Here is a 17,460-nt window from a genome sequence, read left to right as displayed (position 1 = left end):
TTTGTTCTCACTTGGGAGCTTGTTAAACATAGCAGCAAACCCAAGAAACCTGTGCCCAGACACAAAGGCTTCACACCTACAAGGCATGAGAGAGGACCATGGCTGCTGTGCAAGGGAAGGGTCAGTGGCACACTCATGGCTTTGGTTTAGCTTTGTCACAGAGAGGCTCAGCACAGTGAGCACGTGGATGCTGCCTGCTCTCTCCCCACCTTTCCTGTACAGAGCAGCCCATGGGGAGGGTAGAAAACCAAACCCCACTTGACAGTCATGGAATCACAGAATTGTTTGGGTTGGAAAAGGCCTCTGAGATCCTCTAAGGTCCAACCATCAACCCAGCACCACCATGGCCACTAAACCATGCTCACACATTTCTTGAGCACCTGCAGGGATGGTGACTCCACCAGCTCCCTGGGGAGCCCATTCCAGTGCCTGGATGAACCTGCTGCAGCACCAAGGGCTGGAGTGGCCAACTTGCAGCAGAACTCCCTGCCATGGTGGGATGTGAAGGAGCAGCTCTGCCCCCAGCCCTGGGTGTTTGTGTTGCTGCAGCAGCAGTTACCCCCCAGCAGCATGTGGGCACTGCACCAATGGCTCTGAGCCGTGCTGGGGCCAGGCAGCTAGAGCAGGAACAGGCCCTGCTGCTCTCCCTGCAGCACACTGGGGCAGGACAGACGCTTCCCTTGGCAGCTGCCCCCAGGTGTGATCCTGGCAGCCAAATGCCAGGAGCTGTGCCTAGGGGCAGCACCCCTGTGGCCCGGGGAAGGGGCAGCTGGTGCCAGTGCTGGTGCCAGTGCTGGTGCCAGTGCTGATGCCAGTGCTGGTGCTTGCTGCTGTGCAGTTTTTCATGGCACTTCAGAAAGTTGCCTGAGCTTGAGCATGAAACTTGTGGGCTGAAACATGGCTGGTGGTGAGATTTGTTACTCCAAGGCAGAGGTTTCTGGAGAGCCCTGCCAGCCAGCTCCATGATTTAGGAGTCAGCCACTCTGCTGCTGGGTCAGACTTGCTGCCCCCGAGTAACAACTTCCCTCCTCTTCCTCCTCGTGCAGCTTTGTCCTCCTTGCCTCTAGAGCAGAATTCACACCTCCACCCCCACAGCAGGGAAGGTTTATGTTTGTATTTTGCTGCCCTTTCCCCTTGATAAAACACTTGAGCAGCAGCAGCTGGGCAGGGATGTTGAAGCTGTGCCCTCAGCCAGCACTGCTTGCTCCAAGGCTGCAATTTGGTCCCTAAATAGTTTTCCCAAGTGCACAAAGACAGGAAAATAAAAACCCTTTCTCCTTCCACTCCCTCGCTGTGGCCACAGGGATCTCGAGGGCTTTGTGATCTCAAGTACCAGGGAAGCTCAGCTGTGCAGAGAAGAACTTCAGAGCTGTTGTCGCAGCAGTGCTTTGCTTTGGTGTGTGCAGGACAGGGACCAGCTCCTGCTGGCTCCCCGCAGCAGCCAGCTCCACAGTCACCCGTTTAGGATTACTGAAGGCCAAGGAAAGTTGCTCCTGAAGTTGAACCCTTCTGAGTCTGTGGCTCTTCCACTCACAGTCCCTCCTGGCCCCTGCAGCCAGGGCCCTGGGCTGTATGTCCACGTGTGTGTCTGTCTGTCCTCACCTGAGCAGGCCTAGTGGTGTGTCCAGCATGCAGGAAGAAGAAGATGCCTCAGAAGGAGTCAATGCAGTCACGCTTTAATGTGTTTTTACATCCTTTTACGAGTCACAAAGCCAGAATATAAGTACTTATACATTTGGAATAGGAAAGTAATATATTCCCTAAAAGAAAAATAGATTTGATTAATCATTTGTCATAAAAGTTGCCTGACAGTTTAACCTTCAAGCTTCTAAGCTAGAAAAGCTCAAATAGACAAATTATATTGAAATGTTCTTTAAAGACCAAGCAGCTGCTTTATTAAAATATTCCATTTTACATTTTAAAAAGAAAGATTCTGGTTTATTATTCAGTTATGACCATCTTACTGAAGTGCCGTGGAATTCCTGACAGTGGGCTCGATTCTGCCCCAAGTCTGTCCTCAGTTATCCACAGGCAAGCAGTTCTGCCACTGTTGAGCGCTGTGCAAGATCTCACACACACACAGAGAAAGCACCAGTCTGGAAAGACAAATCCCAGAGGCAGGATTGCGACTCCATCCGCAGGTTCCCCACAGGAACTGGGGGTGGGGAGGGACGGTTCAGGTCCAGGAGCAGGGCTGGGCCCAGCACCCTTGGTTCAGACCCAAAGGACCCATCCACATCTGTCACAAGAGACAGAGAAAGGGTTTCAGCCTAGACCAGCTTTGCCCCACAGCAAAGTGAAAGACCTCCCCACAGCTCCAAGCAGGCTGCATTTACATTTTACTTCGAACGAAAAGGAAGGGGGGGGGGAGGTGGGCGGGGGGTGGGCTAAGTACATACACGAGGGGAAGGGGGGCGAACGACGACTCTCTGAACCCAGGTTTCTACCTTTGCTTCTTGTTTTGCCTGCAGGTGGCAGCAGCGCCGGGGCCGGCGGAGCTGCGCCAGCCGCCGCACGCTTGCGGGTCCAGGCGGGGCGCCGAGGCCCCGAGGGGAGGAGGAGTAAAGGGATCCTACACAGTGTGTAAGGTTAGAGTAGACAGCATTGGCTCTTAACTGACGTAACGCAACAGCGGGGAGGCTGGGGAGGGGTCAACAGCTACTCACACTAGGGTCTTCCCATCTGTATGTTATACATGTACAGCAACTAACTGCTTTACAAAAGAAGCCAAATAATACAATATATTGTCACAGGTATTTACAGTGTAGTAAATATACTTTGTCAAATTTTACACAAAAACTATTTACAGGTGGAGAGATGGCATTAAAACAAACCAACCCAAGAACAGAACCAAAAGCACAAACCAAGAAACCATGGTGGGACCAACACTGGAAGGGACTTCTTGTGGTGGGCTTGGTTGCATCACACCAGCACCTGCTTGCTGCGGGACAACCCTAGAGGGAGCCAGAACAAGCCCTGAAGCCTCCAAGCCGCTGAGGAGTGGAGCCCTGGAGCGCTCCCAGGGGCTCAGCCCACAGCTCTTACTGGCAATGTTTCCTGTCCTGGGAAACCTCATGCAGCTGGAAGCAGGAACATTGGCATCATCAACAGCTTTATGCACTACTCAAATCCTCCTGCCTTATCCTGGAGTCAGGGAAAATGCAGAGCACAGAGAAAAGGCTGAATGGTCCTTGCGGGACTGGGCTGACAGTGTGCAGCGGGGAAGGTGCTGGAGCAGGGCTGGTGCTGGAGCAGGGCTGGCAAAGGCAGTCCCTGGGCTGCAGTCTCATGGTCCACGTGGTCAGCTTGGAGTTGCCTGCAGCTGGGGTTTGGTTTTGAAGCACAGAGACTCCAGGGCTGCAGAACCAGCGACTGCCCCTGCAGCACCTGGGAGGGTGGAGCCCTCAGAGCTGTCTCCTGCTCCTCAGACCAGGCTCAAGCCCACAGCTACCTGCTGGTCACTAGAGTGTCACAGAGGGAAGGGAAGCAGGGTGGACTGGGGACCCAGAGGTGTCACAGAACAGAATGGAGCAGGCTGGGGAGTGTCCAAAATGGGGAAAAAGAAACAAATAAAGGAGGGTTTGGGAAAAGAAAAAGGCCAAATGACAGCAGTGGCTGCTGCAGGGGCAGTAAGGCACTGAACAGCTAATGGGGCCCAGCACAGGCCTCCCAACTGCTGCTGCTGAGAGAGACCCTTCCTGTGATCCCAAATTAAGTCTTGGCCATCATTACACCCCAGTGCAGCCCCCAGCACCTGACCCGTTGGACACCCCTGCTCTGCAGGCCCAGCTCCTCTCCCTGAGCCACACCACCACAGCATGCACTGACTCCCTCTCCCACCATGAAAAAGAGAGTAAGCTGCATTTTGACTTTGTGAAAGTGCCACAAATTGTTTCAGGTGGGACTGAGTAGCTGCAGAAGTGGAGTAGCCCTGGTGCTCTCAGGGAGGGCGATTTCAATCCCTGTCCAGCCTGGTTTCACACTCAAGGATGCACCAGTTCTGATGGAGGGAGGTTGGTTTTACACTGGCAACACAACACTGACAGACCCTGCCCAGGGCCCCCCGGGGCAGTGCAGCTCCAATCACCCTTTCTGGTTAAACAAAACCTGCTCCCAGAGGAACAGCTGCAGCCCAGGTTCTTCTAACAGCAAATTAGCTCCACAAGGATCTTTTTCCTTCCTGCCTGCAAACCTGCAGGTTTCCACAATTCATTGTCTTCAAAACAGGAAGGGCAGGGCCTGGCTGGGCTCAGTACAGCCTGGTGTGGGCTGGCAGCGATGCCAAGGGTGGCCTGTGGTGGTCTGTGAGGTGAGAACAGCTTTCACCAGTGACTCCCAGTCTGACACACACAGCAGCTCCATTCCTACACACAGCCCTGCCCAGCCCTCCCCTAGCTCTGTGTCACCTCAGGAAGCACACTGCCACTGCAGCCCCTGCACACCAAGAAGGGAAAGGCTTGGTTGGCTGCAGGAGGCTTTGTGTTTTCCAGTGCCTCTGGTTCAGGACTCCTCCTTCTAAGGTTTCCTCTCCTTTTGGCAAACTCTTTGCATATTCAGTTTGTGTTCATAGTTTTTTCCAGGACTGTAAACAAATTAAAGGAAATTAAATGGTTATTCTATGAATCAATACAATAAAGGTATTTTTATTTACATCCATGTTACATTGTTACTGTGTGGACAGATGGGAATGCTGCTCTACAGCCATCAAACCTGGACTCTCCATGGTACCATTCTCGAATCATTTAGCTGTGGAGTTTGATTTACTGACAGCCACTAAGGGCACTGCACCGTTCTGCTGGGGAGGGTGGTGCACTGCTTTGTCCTTACAGCCACCTAGAGGCTGCTGATTTCTAAGCCAGGAGAGGGATCCGGGCTGGGGACGTGGAGCTGTCTGACAGCAGCCCCCTCAGGAGCACCCGGGCGAGAGGCCCAGGATCTCTGCTGGCCTCCGAGCTCCAGCAGGCAGCTGGGAGCCGGCAGCAGCGCAGCCCTGGCCAGGCTTTCACAGTGACAGCAACTTCAGTTGGTGTGACCCCCTCCAGCCCCAGGGACAGGCCTGGCTGCCCCAGCAGCACTCCCCCAGCGTCAGTTCTCTCAGTTCACGGTACCTTGGGAAGCGCTGCTGGTCGGGCAGCGCTGCTGGGGCGGCACAAAAGCAGCTCTGCCAGACGCCACCTCCCAGCAGGCAGTTCATGCACCCAGGGAATTTCTCCCCTCCATACCCTGCTGGGTGCTCTGCCAGGAATGCTCAGTGAGGCAAGTTGTTGGGAAGGGCAAAACTAAAGGAAATGGTGAAGGGAAGAAAGGAGCAGTGACTCTGGACACTGCTGCAGCGGCAGTGCAGGAGTCAGCTCTCAGGGTTCCCTCTCCACCAAACCTTTTTAGTGCAGTCAAAGTACAGCGAAACAGAACTGGCTTTGGAACACCCCAGCTTGTCCAGTCTGGTGCATACACAGTCCAAGGACGTGAAGCTAGGGTCTGGGGAATGAGAGAGACTCATGCAGCCTCCTTGTCCTCTCCAATTTATTGCTAATTACTAGACATTTAACCTAATCACGCCCTCCTGGCTAAGCTCACTGCACTGTGGCTGTCCCAACTACGGTAAAAAAAAGTCCACAGCTAAAAATCTTACAGGTTTGGATTAAAACCAGGATTAGAGCAACTTCCCCTGGCTTGTACAGCCACCACCTTGAGACGTGTGCAAAGAGGGTTAAGGATGAACCCTTTCCTTTAGAGCAGGGACAGAGAAGGCAGACAGGAGAAGCAGGGTGGGGCTGGCTATGGGCAATGGCTTTCGGATCTGGCCAGGATGCGTTCTGCGGCGCTGGAGACCTCCGCGGCTCCAGCAGGACCTACACGAGCGGCTCGGAAAGAGTGGCTGAAACCAACAAGGGAAGGGGAGAAACGAAGGCATTAGAACTCAGGCAATGTCTCAAGAGTTGATCATCTGGCAACAACGGCTGGCGGGATGGGAAGGTTAAAAATTTAAGTGCAGCATCACAACCGGTGGAGGCCCTCGGGGAGGCGCCCGCGGGTGTCAGTCGTTTTCCAAAGCGAAGAGCCCAGAGCTGCGGCGCCTTGGCAGCACTCAGACGATCTTCTTGATGCTGTGGCGCTTGAAGCTGCCGGCACTGCGCTGCTTCTGCACCTGGCTGGCGGAGCCGTGCCGCATCCTCCCGCTGTTGGAGTGTCCGGCCGTGGGCGAGAGCTCCACGTTCTCCTTGTCGATCCCTGCGGGGAAACAACACAAGGGCCGAGGTTATACGTCCCCGCTCCGGCCCGGCCCGGCCCGGCCAGCCCAGAGGCCGCTTCTGGCTGCGGAAACGCCGGGAACGGCAACGGGAAGGGACCAGGGACGAGAACACCGCCTGGAGCCGCCAGAGGGCGCTCTCCGGCAGCGCCGGAGCTGCGGAGCCGGGACCAGCGGAGCCGGGACCAGCGGAGCCGGGACCAGCGGGGCCGGGACCAGCGGGGCCGGGACCAGCGGAGCCGGGACCAGCGGAGCCGGGACCAGCGGGGCCGGGACCAGCGGGGCCGGGACCAGCGGAGCCGGGACCAGCGGAGCCGGGACCAGCGGGGCCGGGACCAGCGGGGCCGGGACCGGACGAAGGGGCAGCGGGAGCGGGGCCAGTGCGGGGAGCCACGGCCTGGATGAGGAGGAGACACCGTGCCCCGCAGCCCGCTGAGCGCTGCCCCGCTGCCAAGCGGCGGTTCCTTCAGACCAGCGCTTGGCGAAGAGCAGCCCGCAGCGGCGCCCGGGGGCGAGCCGCGCTGCCCGGGGGCGAGCCGCGGCGCCCGGGGGCGAGCCGCGGCGCCCGGGGGCGAGCCGCGCTGCCCGGGGGCGAGCCGCGCTGCCCGGGGGCGAGCCGCGGCGCCCGGGGGCGAGCCGCGCTGCCCGGCGCCCGGCGGCTTTACAGGACGGAGCGTTCCTGGGGGAAGCTGAAGGCCAGGACAAAGGGAGGCACCAGAGAGCTGCTCGGTCATTCCCCACCACCCCCAGTGGGGCAGGGGGAGAGGAAAGGAAGAGTAACAGCAAGAAAGCCCCGGGTGTCGTGGTTAGAATAAAAGCCGTGGTGAAGGGTTGTGGAAGAAGCAAGGAAACAAAACAAACCAAGTGATGCAAACGGCTCAGCACCCCCACGGGCAGACCCACACCCAACCAGCCCCCAGGCAGGAGATTCTTGAGCCCCCAGCACCTCCTTCCCCTCTCCCTCGCTCAGCAGCTTGCTGCCTGGCACCCAGTGGGGGTCACTGGCCAGCTGGCCCTCTCTAGCCTCCTGCCCACTTCTATATATTCTCCAGGGGCTGAATGAGGGCCAGGGCAGCTCCTGCCCAGCACAAATGCTGCTCAGCATCAGTTTGATCCCAAATCTAAAACATGCCCATGCCAGCTGCCGTGAAGAGAATCAACCCTAGCCCAGGCAGGCCCAGATGGAACACAATTCTCCTGCCCATGGTGCCTCACAAGTAAGAAATCTGACACAGCTATTTCATTGCAGTATGAGAAATGTTCTGGGGAGCAGATGTACACCCTGGGGTTCACTGAGAGCCCTGACTCTGACCAGAAAAATCACCTCCATGTGCTGAAGGGAGGGCCCTGCTCACACCCAGCAGTGTGCTCAGCCGTGCAGAGCTCACCACATCCCAGCATGACTCCTTCAAATCATCTTTTCTTCCCCATTCAAGCTGCAGGTTGAATTTGCTGTTAGTTTAATCTCTCTCAGCAGCAAGAGACAAAGCACCTTGGCCTGCAGGTGCTGGCTGATCCATCGCTGGCTTTACTTCCCTACAACAGCATGAGAACAGCCAGGGGTGGGAACTGCTCCCTGAGCTCCCCCAGCCAGCTCTGGGAACTCAAATGGGGATTTCATTTAGTATGGGAAATAGCAGAGATGCTCACAGGGCAGAGGAAGGCTCCCCTCTCTTCTCAGAGCACTCACACCAGCATCTGTACCTGCTACACTCAGCTCTTTCAGGCCACAGAGCCCTTCCTGACTCTAGTTTTGAGAAGATTGAGCAAATGAAGGAGTCTGACTCAAATCTCTTCTGCTTTGTGCATCCTCTAGGAGGAAGAGCTGAAAGACTGCCAAACCTGTGAGCTTCTTCCAGCCAGAACCCAGGGGCTGCCATCAAAGAGGGCAATGGTGGAGTGAGGAAGGACTTCTAAGCCTGCAGAATTCTGCCACCATGGCAGAGGCTGATCCCTGCTACCAGAGAAGTGGATTCAGGTACCTACAACCCCCCTCTGCACAGAATCTGGGCTCACAACCAAAGCTCAGTAAAAGCAGCCAAGAACTGCTACTGCCCAGGTGCAGCTCCAGCAGAGGCAGCAGGAGGCTTGTGGAGTGGAGCTGAAGCAGACAGGATCCCAGCCAAGTGCAGACACTTCTCTGAGAAGTGTTCTCTGCAGGACAAGGAAACTCTGCTCCACTTTGCAGGAAGATTCACACCAAACAAAGCTCAAACCCAAACTGCTGCAGCCTGCCCTTCGTGCTGGCACGATGGGCTGGGGGCTCCCAGCCGCCACTCCATCAGCTTCGGGGCCAGCCTGGGGATGCAAAAGCTGAGGCTGCTGCCTGACACAGACATGCTTCCAACCAGTGATGACTTCTCTGCTGAGGCTGTTATGAGTTAATCAGTGCTGCAGCAATCTCCCTGGGTAGCTGTCACATCATTCCTGCACCACAGCCAGCGTCTGACGTGTGCTCAGCACCCCGCTCGGCCTGCCTGGAACCAGCAGCAGGGAGGGTGTCGCTTGTGCAAGAGGCTCGAAGCACGACCAGCAGCCAGAAGTAGGAGGCCTGAGAGTGACTAAAAAGGTTAGAACCAAATCCTGTTACTGTGAATGGCATCTCCCACAGTTCTGCCTCACTCCCGCAAGCAGCTGACTCTCGCTGGCAGCAGCAAGGCCACGGGACACGCTCTGCATTTCACACACGGACAGGGACAGCTTCAGACCTCCAGCCAGCAGCTGGCTGCAGGCTACATCATCCTTCCTCTCCTCCTGGGGGTGTGAGCTTACAACCCAGGATGAGAATAGGAAGCAAAGCCCACGGGTGTGAGGGAAAAACACCTCATCTGCAGATTTTTCTTACTTCTCCATACAGAAGCAGGAATCAAATGGTGTCGAGTTCCCACTTCATGGAGCTCCTGGCTGCTGCAGTGCAGGCCCAAGAACTCCTGTGTCTCCCCAGGGTGTGTAACTCAAGCTAAAGCTGACTTCCAGTGACTTTAAAAAGCTCACACAAAATAGTTCTTCATCTCAGGTTAATACCTGCAGCAGAGCAATTTCACATCCCAAGCATCCACTTCTCTGTCTCTGAGTTTATCTGTCCCTAGGGATGGGACTTTCTTTGCCTGCCCTACCATTAGCTATTAGCACCACACAAGAAATGCAAGAGCTTAGCACTTACACTGCAGCCATTCCTGTGTCAACAGGGTCAGTAAACCAATTCTCATGCCACAAGCCCAACCCTAAAGCAGACCAAAGCAGCATTTCGTGCAAATATGATGAAAGTAGAATGTACCTTGATGAGGATGCTGCATGAAAACTGCAGATTTAGAGCAAGGCAGAGAAGCTTCACAGACAGAATGAAAGAAAAAATGTAAGTGACTCATGTCCAGGACAAGGGGAAGGGGAAGAAAAGGAGAAGAGATGGTGACAGACAAAACATTTCTAAGCCATGATCTCACCTGGTTCTTTCCAGAGGCAAGAAAATTGTTTTCAGGTATCTGCAACTTAATCTATTTGGAACCATAATACAAAAGTCCCTTGGCTGAAAGCCTGTCATGAACTCAGTGTGAAGTAGCTCAACACTGCTGCATAGGTGCTCCTGCTCTCAGCTCTCACATCAGAGCCAGTGGGTAGGAGATCTACAACCCTTCTTATCCCCACAGCTGCCTGGCTGCTTCAGGGAACCCTGTGGCCCACCCTTGCTCATCTTCTGTAATTCTTTCACCAATGACTTTTGCCTTACCATACCTTACCCCCTCACTCCTGTCTCTGCAGTGTCCAGCAATCACCTCACACAGCTCTAGGCACAGTCCATGAGAAGGCAAAATTAGTCTCTGCAGCTAAGGAGTCCACCAAGTGCCAGAGGCCCAATGCCATCTTCAATACAAGCAAACAGCTTAAAAGGCAAAGCCTGCTTCCTGCAGAGCTGCAGTGGTTAACCTGCCAGCTGAAAGCACGGACTCTGCTGGCTGAAGTGGAGCAATGCAACAAGCCTGGGGTGAGGGAGCAGAATGAAAAGCTCCACATTGTGCCTTGGCCCACACCTGGAGATCCCCTGACCAAGCCACAGACCTTGGCATTCAGATTGCTGGAGTGAAATAAGACTGCTCCAGGAGACAGGCAAGACACTGCCAAACAGACAGAGATGATGGGGAAACAAGGACTGCTGAGGTGGAGCACTGAGCACAAGGCCTTCAGGAGGTACTGATCTCTAAAGGCTGCTTCAGACTCACTGGGAACCTAGGAAGGCTGAAAGCTGGAACCCTTGGTGACCTCCTGGCCCTCAGAAGAGTCTCCTAGGATTTGATTTCCAAACAAACCTTGCAGCACAGTGTCATGAACAGAATCATTTCAGTTGAAAAGACCTCTAAGATCATCAAGTCCAACCACTACTTAACTACCAAGCCTGGTGCTAAACCATGTCCCTCAGCACCACACCTCTGTGCCTGCACCAGGACAGGCCCCCAGTCTGCTGAAGAAGTTCCCCAGCTCCACCAGAGCTGGCTCTTACCCAGTGCCTGGCAAAGGCCATCTGTTTGCAGAGCACTTGAAAGACATCTTTGAAGAGCAGGATTAATTCCTTCCTCTTAGCTAACAAAGGAAGAAGGAATTGAAAGTGAGGCAGGAGGGAGGGAGGCATTCACTCAGCAAAATGCTTCTCTTGCTAGTGCAGGGCCCAGTCCTGCACCATCACTTCATCCCTGCAGGAAGCACTGGGGGAGCTGCCACTGATGCTTTACTCTGAATGGAAAGATGCTGCCCACAAGGTCTCTACTTTCACACTGGCAGCATGCAGGCTGTGCATTAAGTAAGGAAGTTTCCATCACCTCCTTTTCCTTCTCCATAGCCTGGGGTGCTGCCTGCAGCAGTGCTACCTGGGGGCTTTGTGCAGCAGTGTTTCCATGTGCAGGATGGAGATGATGCAGCCACGACAGGTAATGGACACTGGAAAGTACTAAGTAAAAGCCTCTAAAGTGTCCTCAGACTCAACTGTTACCCATTCCTGCTGCTCAGTCAGATGGGAGACCCTTCCAGGTCAGGACTCAGGAATACAAACCAAGAAAACAGTCACAGAAACTGTCTCCTGTAGGCTAGAAGTGCTGCTAAGAAAGTAGCAGAAGAGGTAACAAGTGTGGAGAGCCTGCCTCCCACCTTCTCTCCTCACTGAGGAGAACATTAGGTAATAAATCATCTGCAATTGGCAGGAAACTGGAAAGCAAATCTTGCTTGGATTGTACTTGGGCTGACAAAGCATCTTGAAATGTAATTCTAGACCTCAGCATCAGTATTCCAAGGAGGTGAGCTGCCCACATCTAAACAACTTCAGTTGGCTTCTCATAGTGGGGAGAAAAAGTGAGCTGCAATCACTGTGTGAAACACAAAAGGAAATCACCACACAGCCAGGGCTCTGCTGCAACCCTGCTGCACCTCTGCAATGCTCATCACACTGAACCAAACACACACAGCATCTGTGAGCAAACAGCACCTGGAAGAGCAGATTTCTGCAACAGAGCCAGGTGCAGCCTAGCAGAAACCAGGGGATGAGAGAATGAAGAAGCCCAAACCCCTCTGTACCTGCTGCACCTGCAGGGGAGGGGCTCCAAGCCTCCCAGCAGATAGAAACCAAGCAGCCTGCAGTGGCTGCCTGCCCCTGCTGCTCAGAACTGCAACAGTCAAATCACCATTTAAGAGCTACAAGAGCAGAGCATCTCCTTGCTCTCTGAGACACTAATCCAAAAATCACTTCAGGAAGAATCTTCCTGCAGATTTCTTTGACATAAATTCCATTTTCCTCCCATGTTTGAGCTTAGGCTTCATCTGCTACACTGCACAATTTCTGCTCTTTTTTCCCCCTTCTCATTTTCACCTGAAATTTTATGCTGTTCAGTGTAACCTCTGCACCTCCCTGCACTTCTTATGCTGTTCAGTGTAACCTCTGCACCTCCCTGCACTTCTTATGCTGTTCAGTGTAACCTCTGCACCTCCCTGCACTTCTTATGCTGTTCAGTGTAACCCCTGCACCTCCCTGCACTTCTTATGCTGTTCAGTGTAACCTCTGCACCTCCCTGCACTTCTTATGCTGTTCAGTGTAACCCCTGCACCTCCCTGCACTTCTTATGCTGTTCAGTGTAACCTCTGCACCTCCCTGCACTTGCCTCCTCCCCAGGCCAGAAGGAATGTGGGGCCTGTGTCCATTTACTGCTTTGATGGTTGTTCTTTTTGAACACCTTCACTTTCCCACCAGCATGTTCCTGGCAACACAACAGCCTGAACTGCCCCAGTACTCTGCACATAGCTAACACTCTATTTTCTCTAGGGTTAGCATGACCTCTGTATGATGCTGCCCAGATGAGCACTGGCCTTAACTCATTTAGTCCACTGAAACTGAGTCAGCTCTGGATTCCTTGTCTGCCTGGTGGTGCCCAGGGAGGCAGGATTCTCCTTGCAGAACACCATGATGATATAGTTGTATTTATTAGTGTTCAAGGCTCTACTGCTGCCTGTCTTCCATGTTAAGATGCAGCTGTTACTGGTCCTGATGCCCTTAATGCTATTTCCTTCATGCTTTACGACTTGGAAGAGACAGCTTCAGTGCTGGACACAGCCCAGCTCCTCAAATACCAGCCTGGCAGCTTAGGAAACAGTTTAATATTCATTGGAGTCAGGAATGCAGTGAAGTCTGATGCACAAACACATCTGAGGGGACAGCAGGGCTGTGCCCAGCTACAAACCCAGCCAGTTCCCCACAGCCTTTACCTCTGCTGGACTCAAGCAGCTACTGACCTGGGGAGTGCTGGGAGGTTGCAAGCGAGGTCATGGAATTGGAGAGGTTAAGGTTAGCAGTAATGCTGAGCTGGCTCTGCACTGCAGGAGGGTATGGAGATGTGGGAGTCAGCAGAGATTCTTCACTGGTCTCCTCATCGATTCCAGGCAAATATGTGTCAATCAAGGCATCAAGGAACTTCACTATGAGCTCAGCATAGTCTGGGATTTGGGTTTGCTGTGGGTGATGAGGTAAAAACATAATCAAAGATTGGTTCTTTTCTTGCTCCCTTTCTGCCAGTTTGAGCTTTGCCCCAGGACTCAGAGCTCTGTTATCACCCTGCTTCTGCCCAAGAATGGGAACAGCATTTGATGTATCCACACAAACTGAGTTGGGGCCTTTTCCAGAGCAGTCTGCATGCAAAGACCATGTGTAAGTGCAATTTCAGCAGTGCCTGGAAGCAGAAGGTCAGAGAAGAGTGGCTGTCCCACCCCTGAGAACTGCCACAGCCACCTGCCCCTGCACCAAAAGCCCTGCCTGTGCCCCAAAGCCCAACACCCTGCCTGCTCTGCCACCAGTGCTGCTGGCAGTGACTGGAGGGAGCAAATGGCAGTGCAGATGGTCAGTGCTTGATGCATTTGCTCTGTTCTAACATCAACATTAACCTATGGAATCACCAGTCTTAAACTCACCCTTTTCACTCTCAGACACCTAATGAACTGAAGACCTCCTGAATGACACTGTGTGTCCTGGGGCTCTGTAAAAAGGCACCCACTGCTTTACCCAGCCTTGGAAGCATGGCCCTCCTGAGCCTATGCAGGCTTAAACCCAGCTGTAGCAGTGAGCCTTACATTACTTATAGCCCATGATTTGTCATTTATCTGCACCTTTCCTGGAGCACCAATGTGCTTTACCCAGAAAGTGAAGGCAAAGCACTCAGGAACTCACAAGCATGGTTCTTACCTTTGAAAATGGGCCAGCAAACCTCCACAGCCCATTAAATCCAAAACCTGCAACAACAAACTGAAGGTTACCACCAAGACACAGTTCTCAACTGACAGAAAACAACCCCCAAGTGCCCTTTCTGCATGTAGCACTTGGGCTGAGGTGGGCATGGAAATGAAGGGGCTTGGTTTGGAGATGCAGCACTAAGCTTTGTGCAAAGCAGGTGTGACAAAATGAAGGCATTTTCATCTGTCCATGAAATGCAGAAGCTGTAACAACATCTCAGAACAGCCATCCAAGAGATTCTTCATGGGGCTTTCAAAGGTAAATCCAGCAGGTGAAAACACAGCTCATGGCATCAGCCTCAAGTTCTTCCCCACTATTTTCTGTTTCTTATGGATCTTCCTCAAAAGCTTTTGATGAAGGGCCACAAACCACCAATCCTTATGTGTGTGGTGTTCAAGTGTCCCATGAAAGTGAGCTTGGGCACTGCTAACCAAACATCACTCCATGGAATCTACCAATGGTTAAAGCAACCCCTAACTTAGAAGGTTAAAGCTCATCCTTCATCACCACCACTCCTGGTTTGTATGGCTTTAAGTGGGTTGGTGGAATCAGAATCCTCAGTTCCAGCTTGTTCCCTCACACAGATGCTTTCATACTTTGACTACCTGGTGCACAACTGCAGCAAGCAGCTCTAAAATCCTCCCCAGTGCTGTGTTCTACCACACAGAATTTGATGTTCACCTGGATACAGGGAGCTGGAGGGATGCCACACAAGGCACTGACTACTAGGGCTGCAGCTCTGAAACGCTCCCAGTAGTGAATCTGACCGAAAATACAGCAGGGTGTAAACAAATGGAAAAATATTTACTCTGCAGGTAAGAAGTTTGGTACTGGGGTGGAGACTCCTCGTGGTAGACAACGCTCTGCACAATCCCATGGATCGGATTCAGCAGATTGGGATCCTGGCACAGCGACAAGAGGGTATTGATCTTGGAATCCAATAAGTTATGCCTGAAGAAAAGAGAAGTGCCTCAGCTTTTATTCATGAAAGCAAGCTGCAGTTCCCAGCTGACTCCAGCAAGCAGCACTCCAGGTGGACTTTCACAGTCTCAGTGATTTCAGAAGACAAGCCCCTGATGTGCCCAGTGAGTGCACCAGCAAAGTCACTAACCCAAGGAGCCATTCGAGCACTCTGCCAGCACTTCAGGCTGCTAAGGTTTGAATTATTTTGATCCAAACCCCAGTATTCCCTGGGTTTGTGTGCATGTCACAGCTGGAATTTCAAAGCAGCTTTTTAAACTTGCAGGAGAAGTGTTCAGATGAGCTGCCCTGCAGGCCTCCTGTGTGCAGGTTTTTCACCCAAATGCCAGCTGCTCAGCTGTGGTTTCTGTAACTCACAACCTTGTGGCTGCTTTGCTCATTGCTTTCTCAAGCCAGTCCCTGGTAACATTATGCCTAAACCACACTCAGGTCAGCTTTAAAACTCTACTCAGTTTCTGGTAGCTGGGTTCCCTTACACACACTGACCCCAGCAAATGCTACTTTTAGCAGATCTCTACAGAAATACACCCAGAGAGTATTCTGAACTCTGCTTTAGCTCCCTTCTGAGAGGCACCTGGGGCACTGACTGAAAAACCCAAGTCTGGGAGCAGATAGCACCGAAGAGGCAGGGCACAGCGACTCATACAGTGCAGAATGTAGTAAGAGCCACCTGAGTCCCTGCAGGACCAAGTGGCAGAGCTGAGCTCAGTCACTAGAGCAGAGCAGTGGCAGCAGTGGCACTGCCAGCTCTGCAGAAGTGCTGGCTGCAGAGCCAGGCTCCCAACAGCAGCGCTGAGCTCTCCCACGCTCTGCCAGCCTGCAGAGCTGATGCTGGGGAGTGCTTCTGAGGGCCATCTGCAGCCCTGGTCTGAGAGTGCCTGATCTAGCAAGGCCATCAGGTTCATCTGGCAGAGGGAAAAAGGATGCTTCTCCAGCTGCCAGGGACAGTTTGTCTCACCAAGCCACGGGCAGGCTGCAGCTAGCAACCTGCAAATGAGGAATTACCTTGCACATGCTTGTCCTGGTCCAGGGAGCTTTTAAAGGAAGGGGCAAGTACAGATTCTTCATAGAGTTTTAGCTACTTACACAACAGGAAAGACCTTTGGGAAGACAACACTGGCTTCTGCTAAGTACTCATAGAGGATCCTCTGGTCGAACTCGTCTGTAGTGTACTTCACTAAGGTCGCCTGTCACAATGCAAAGGGGGCAGTTAGCAGCCTGCTCAGCTACCTGCAGGAGATACAGGCTTCTGCTCTCCTCCCAGGGCAGGTTTAGGCATTTCTGAATAGCAGAGAGCAGCATTACAAAAGATTCCCTTAGATCCTCTGGATATGGAATCCAGCTAATGTGTGCATGAGGGAAACAAGAAAAGCAGCTGGCAAAAGCTGCTGTCTGGGGAGAAAATTTAGCTAGTTTTGGACAAAAGTGGGCAACTGAGCCTTCCTGGGTGGTATCAGGGCCAGTCACTGCATGGTAGCTCTGTTACTGTACCTCTATTAGTAGGGAATCACTTTTAAACTGAATTGTTAGTTTGTACTTTGGAACCTTTAAAGCAGAACACATCAGTAGCCTGTGATTATACAAAACTAGTTTGTGATAAAAAGCTGCCAGGAAAAAAAGGGGCAGTGGTTGGGCAGGTTCTACAAAACAACACAGACCAATGCAAATGGAGCATTAGCTCTCCAAAAGCATTTAAATAGGTTCCTAGAAGTGCTTCCCATGAAGCTGGGAGAACAGCGACGAGGGAAGAGCCTTGCGCAGCCCAGCGATCCAGAAACACTGCAGGGAAGGTGTGGGGCTTCTTTCCTCAAGATGGAAGGATTCCAGGAAATGACAGACAATACACAGAAAGAAAGCTTACAAGAACTGTAAGCAGCAGTGCTTGAATTTTGGGGTCAGTCAGAACTTCTTCGTCCAGGAGGACATTTGACTCAGAAACAGAAACCTTCCGGAGGTGTGGGTGCTGCTGCGGCGATATCCTCTGGGTTTCTGCCAGACAAAGAAGAGCAACTCATCCAGAGCAGAGTAACCCCAAACCAAACCAGAATCAGCTCTCACACAACAAACTCGGTCAGATGCAACTTTCAGAGGTCACCAGCCCTTCCCAAGTAGAAAAGCAGCGACTAGGCTGTAATACTACTTGCAGTGCTAGGCCGGTACATGGGATGTGTTATCAGATGGCAAACAACAACCCCAATTTCCTCTTTAGTGAAATACAGGCCCAGGGGTGGTAGGTTCCAAACTGAGGGTCAGGCAGCAGGCTGACATCAGACACACCTGAAGAACCCTGGTCTTGCATTGTAATTGGGGGTGGGGGCACAGGAAGCAGATGTGGGAGAAGATGAAGAGAGGCATTCGAGGCATTACGGCACGTTCCATCTCCTGCAGAAATCTGCAGCTCTGGCTCAGCAACTTGGAAAAAGCCAAATTTCTTTCTTTCAGCTCATTCCTCTGTGCAGGACTTCAGAGC

General features: G+C 52.8%; 1 protein-coding gene across 2 annotated transcripts in view; it reads right to left on the bottom strand.

Annotated features, from left to right (window-relative positions):
• Window positions 1-3,871: 3,871 nt before the first annotated feature.
• The window catches only part of NF1 (neurofibromin 1), a 91,760-nt gene continuing 78,171 nt past the window's right edge, over window positions 3,872-17,460 (bottom strand). For both annotated transcript variants that reach the window (XM_054166373.1, XM_054166374.1), the window contains 6 exons: window positions 16,852-16,979; window positions 16,077-16,177; window positions 14,818-14,960; window positions 13,962-14,008; window positions 13,019-13,235; window positions 3,872-6,231 (listed from right to left, as the gene is read on the bottom strand). In XM_054166373.1, the coding sequence (XP_054022348.1) occupies window positions 6,089-6,231; window positions 13,019-13,235; window positions 13,962-14,008; window positions 14,818-14,960; window positions 16,077-16,177; window positions 16,852-16,979 (779 nt within the window). In that variant the 3' untranslated portion in view covers window positions 3,872-6,088. The remainder of the gene's footprint in view (window positions 6,232-13,018; window positions 13,236-13,961; window positions 14,009-14,817; window positions 14,961-16,076; window positions 16,178-16,851; window positions 16,980-17,460) is intronic.

This window comes from Dryobates pubescens, chromosome 13, assembly GCF_014839835.1.
Source record: "Dryobates pubescens isolate bDryPub1 chromosome 13, bDryPub1.pri, whole genome shotgun sequence".
Lineage (NCBI taxonomy): Eukaryota > Metazoa > Chordata > Aves > Piciformes > Picidae > Dryobates > Dryobates pubescens.
Note: the sequence above shows the minus strand (reverse complement) of the source record. Positions and strands in the feature narration are given on the sequence as shown.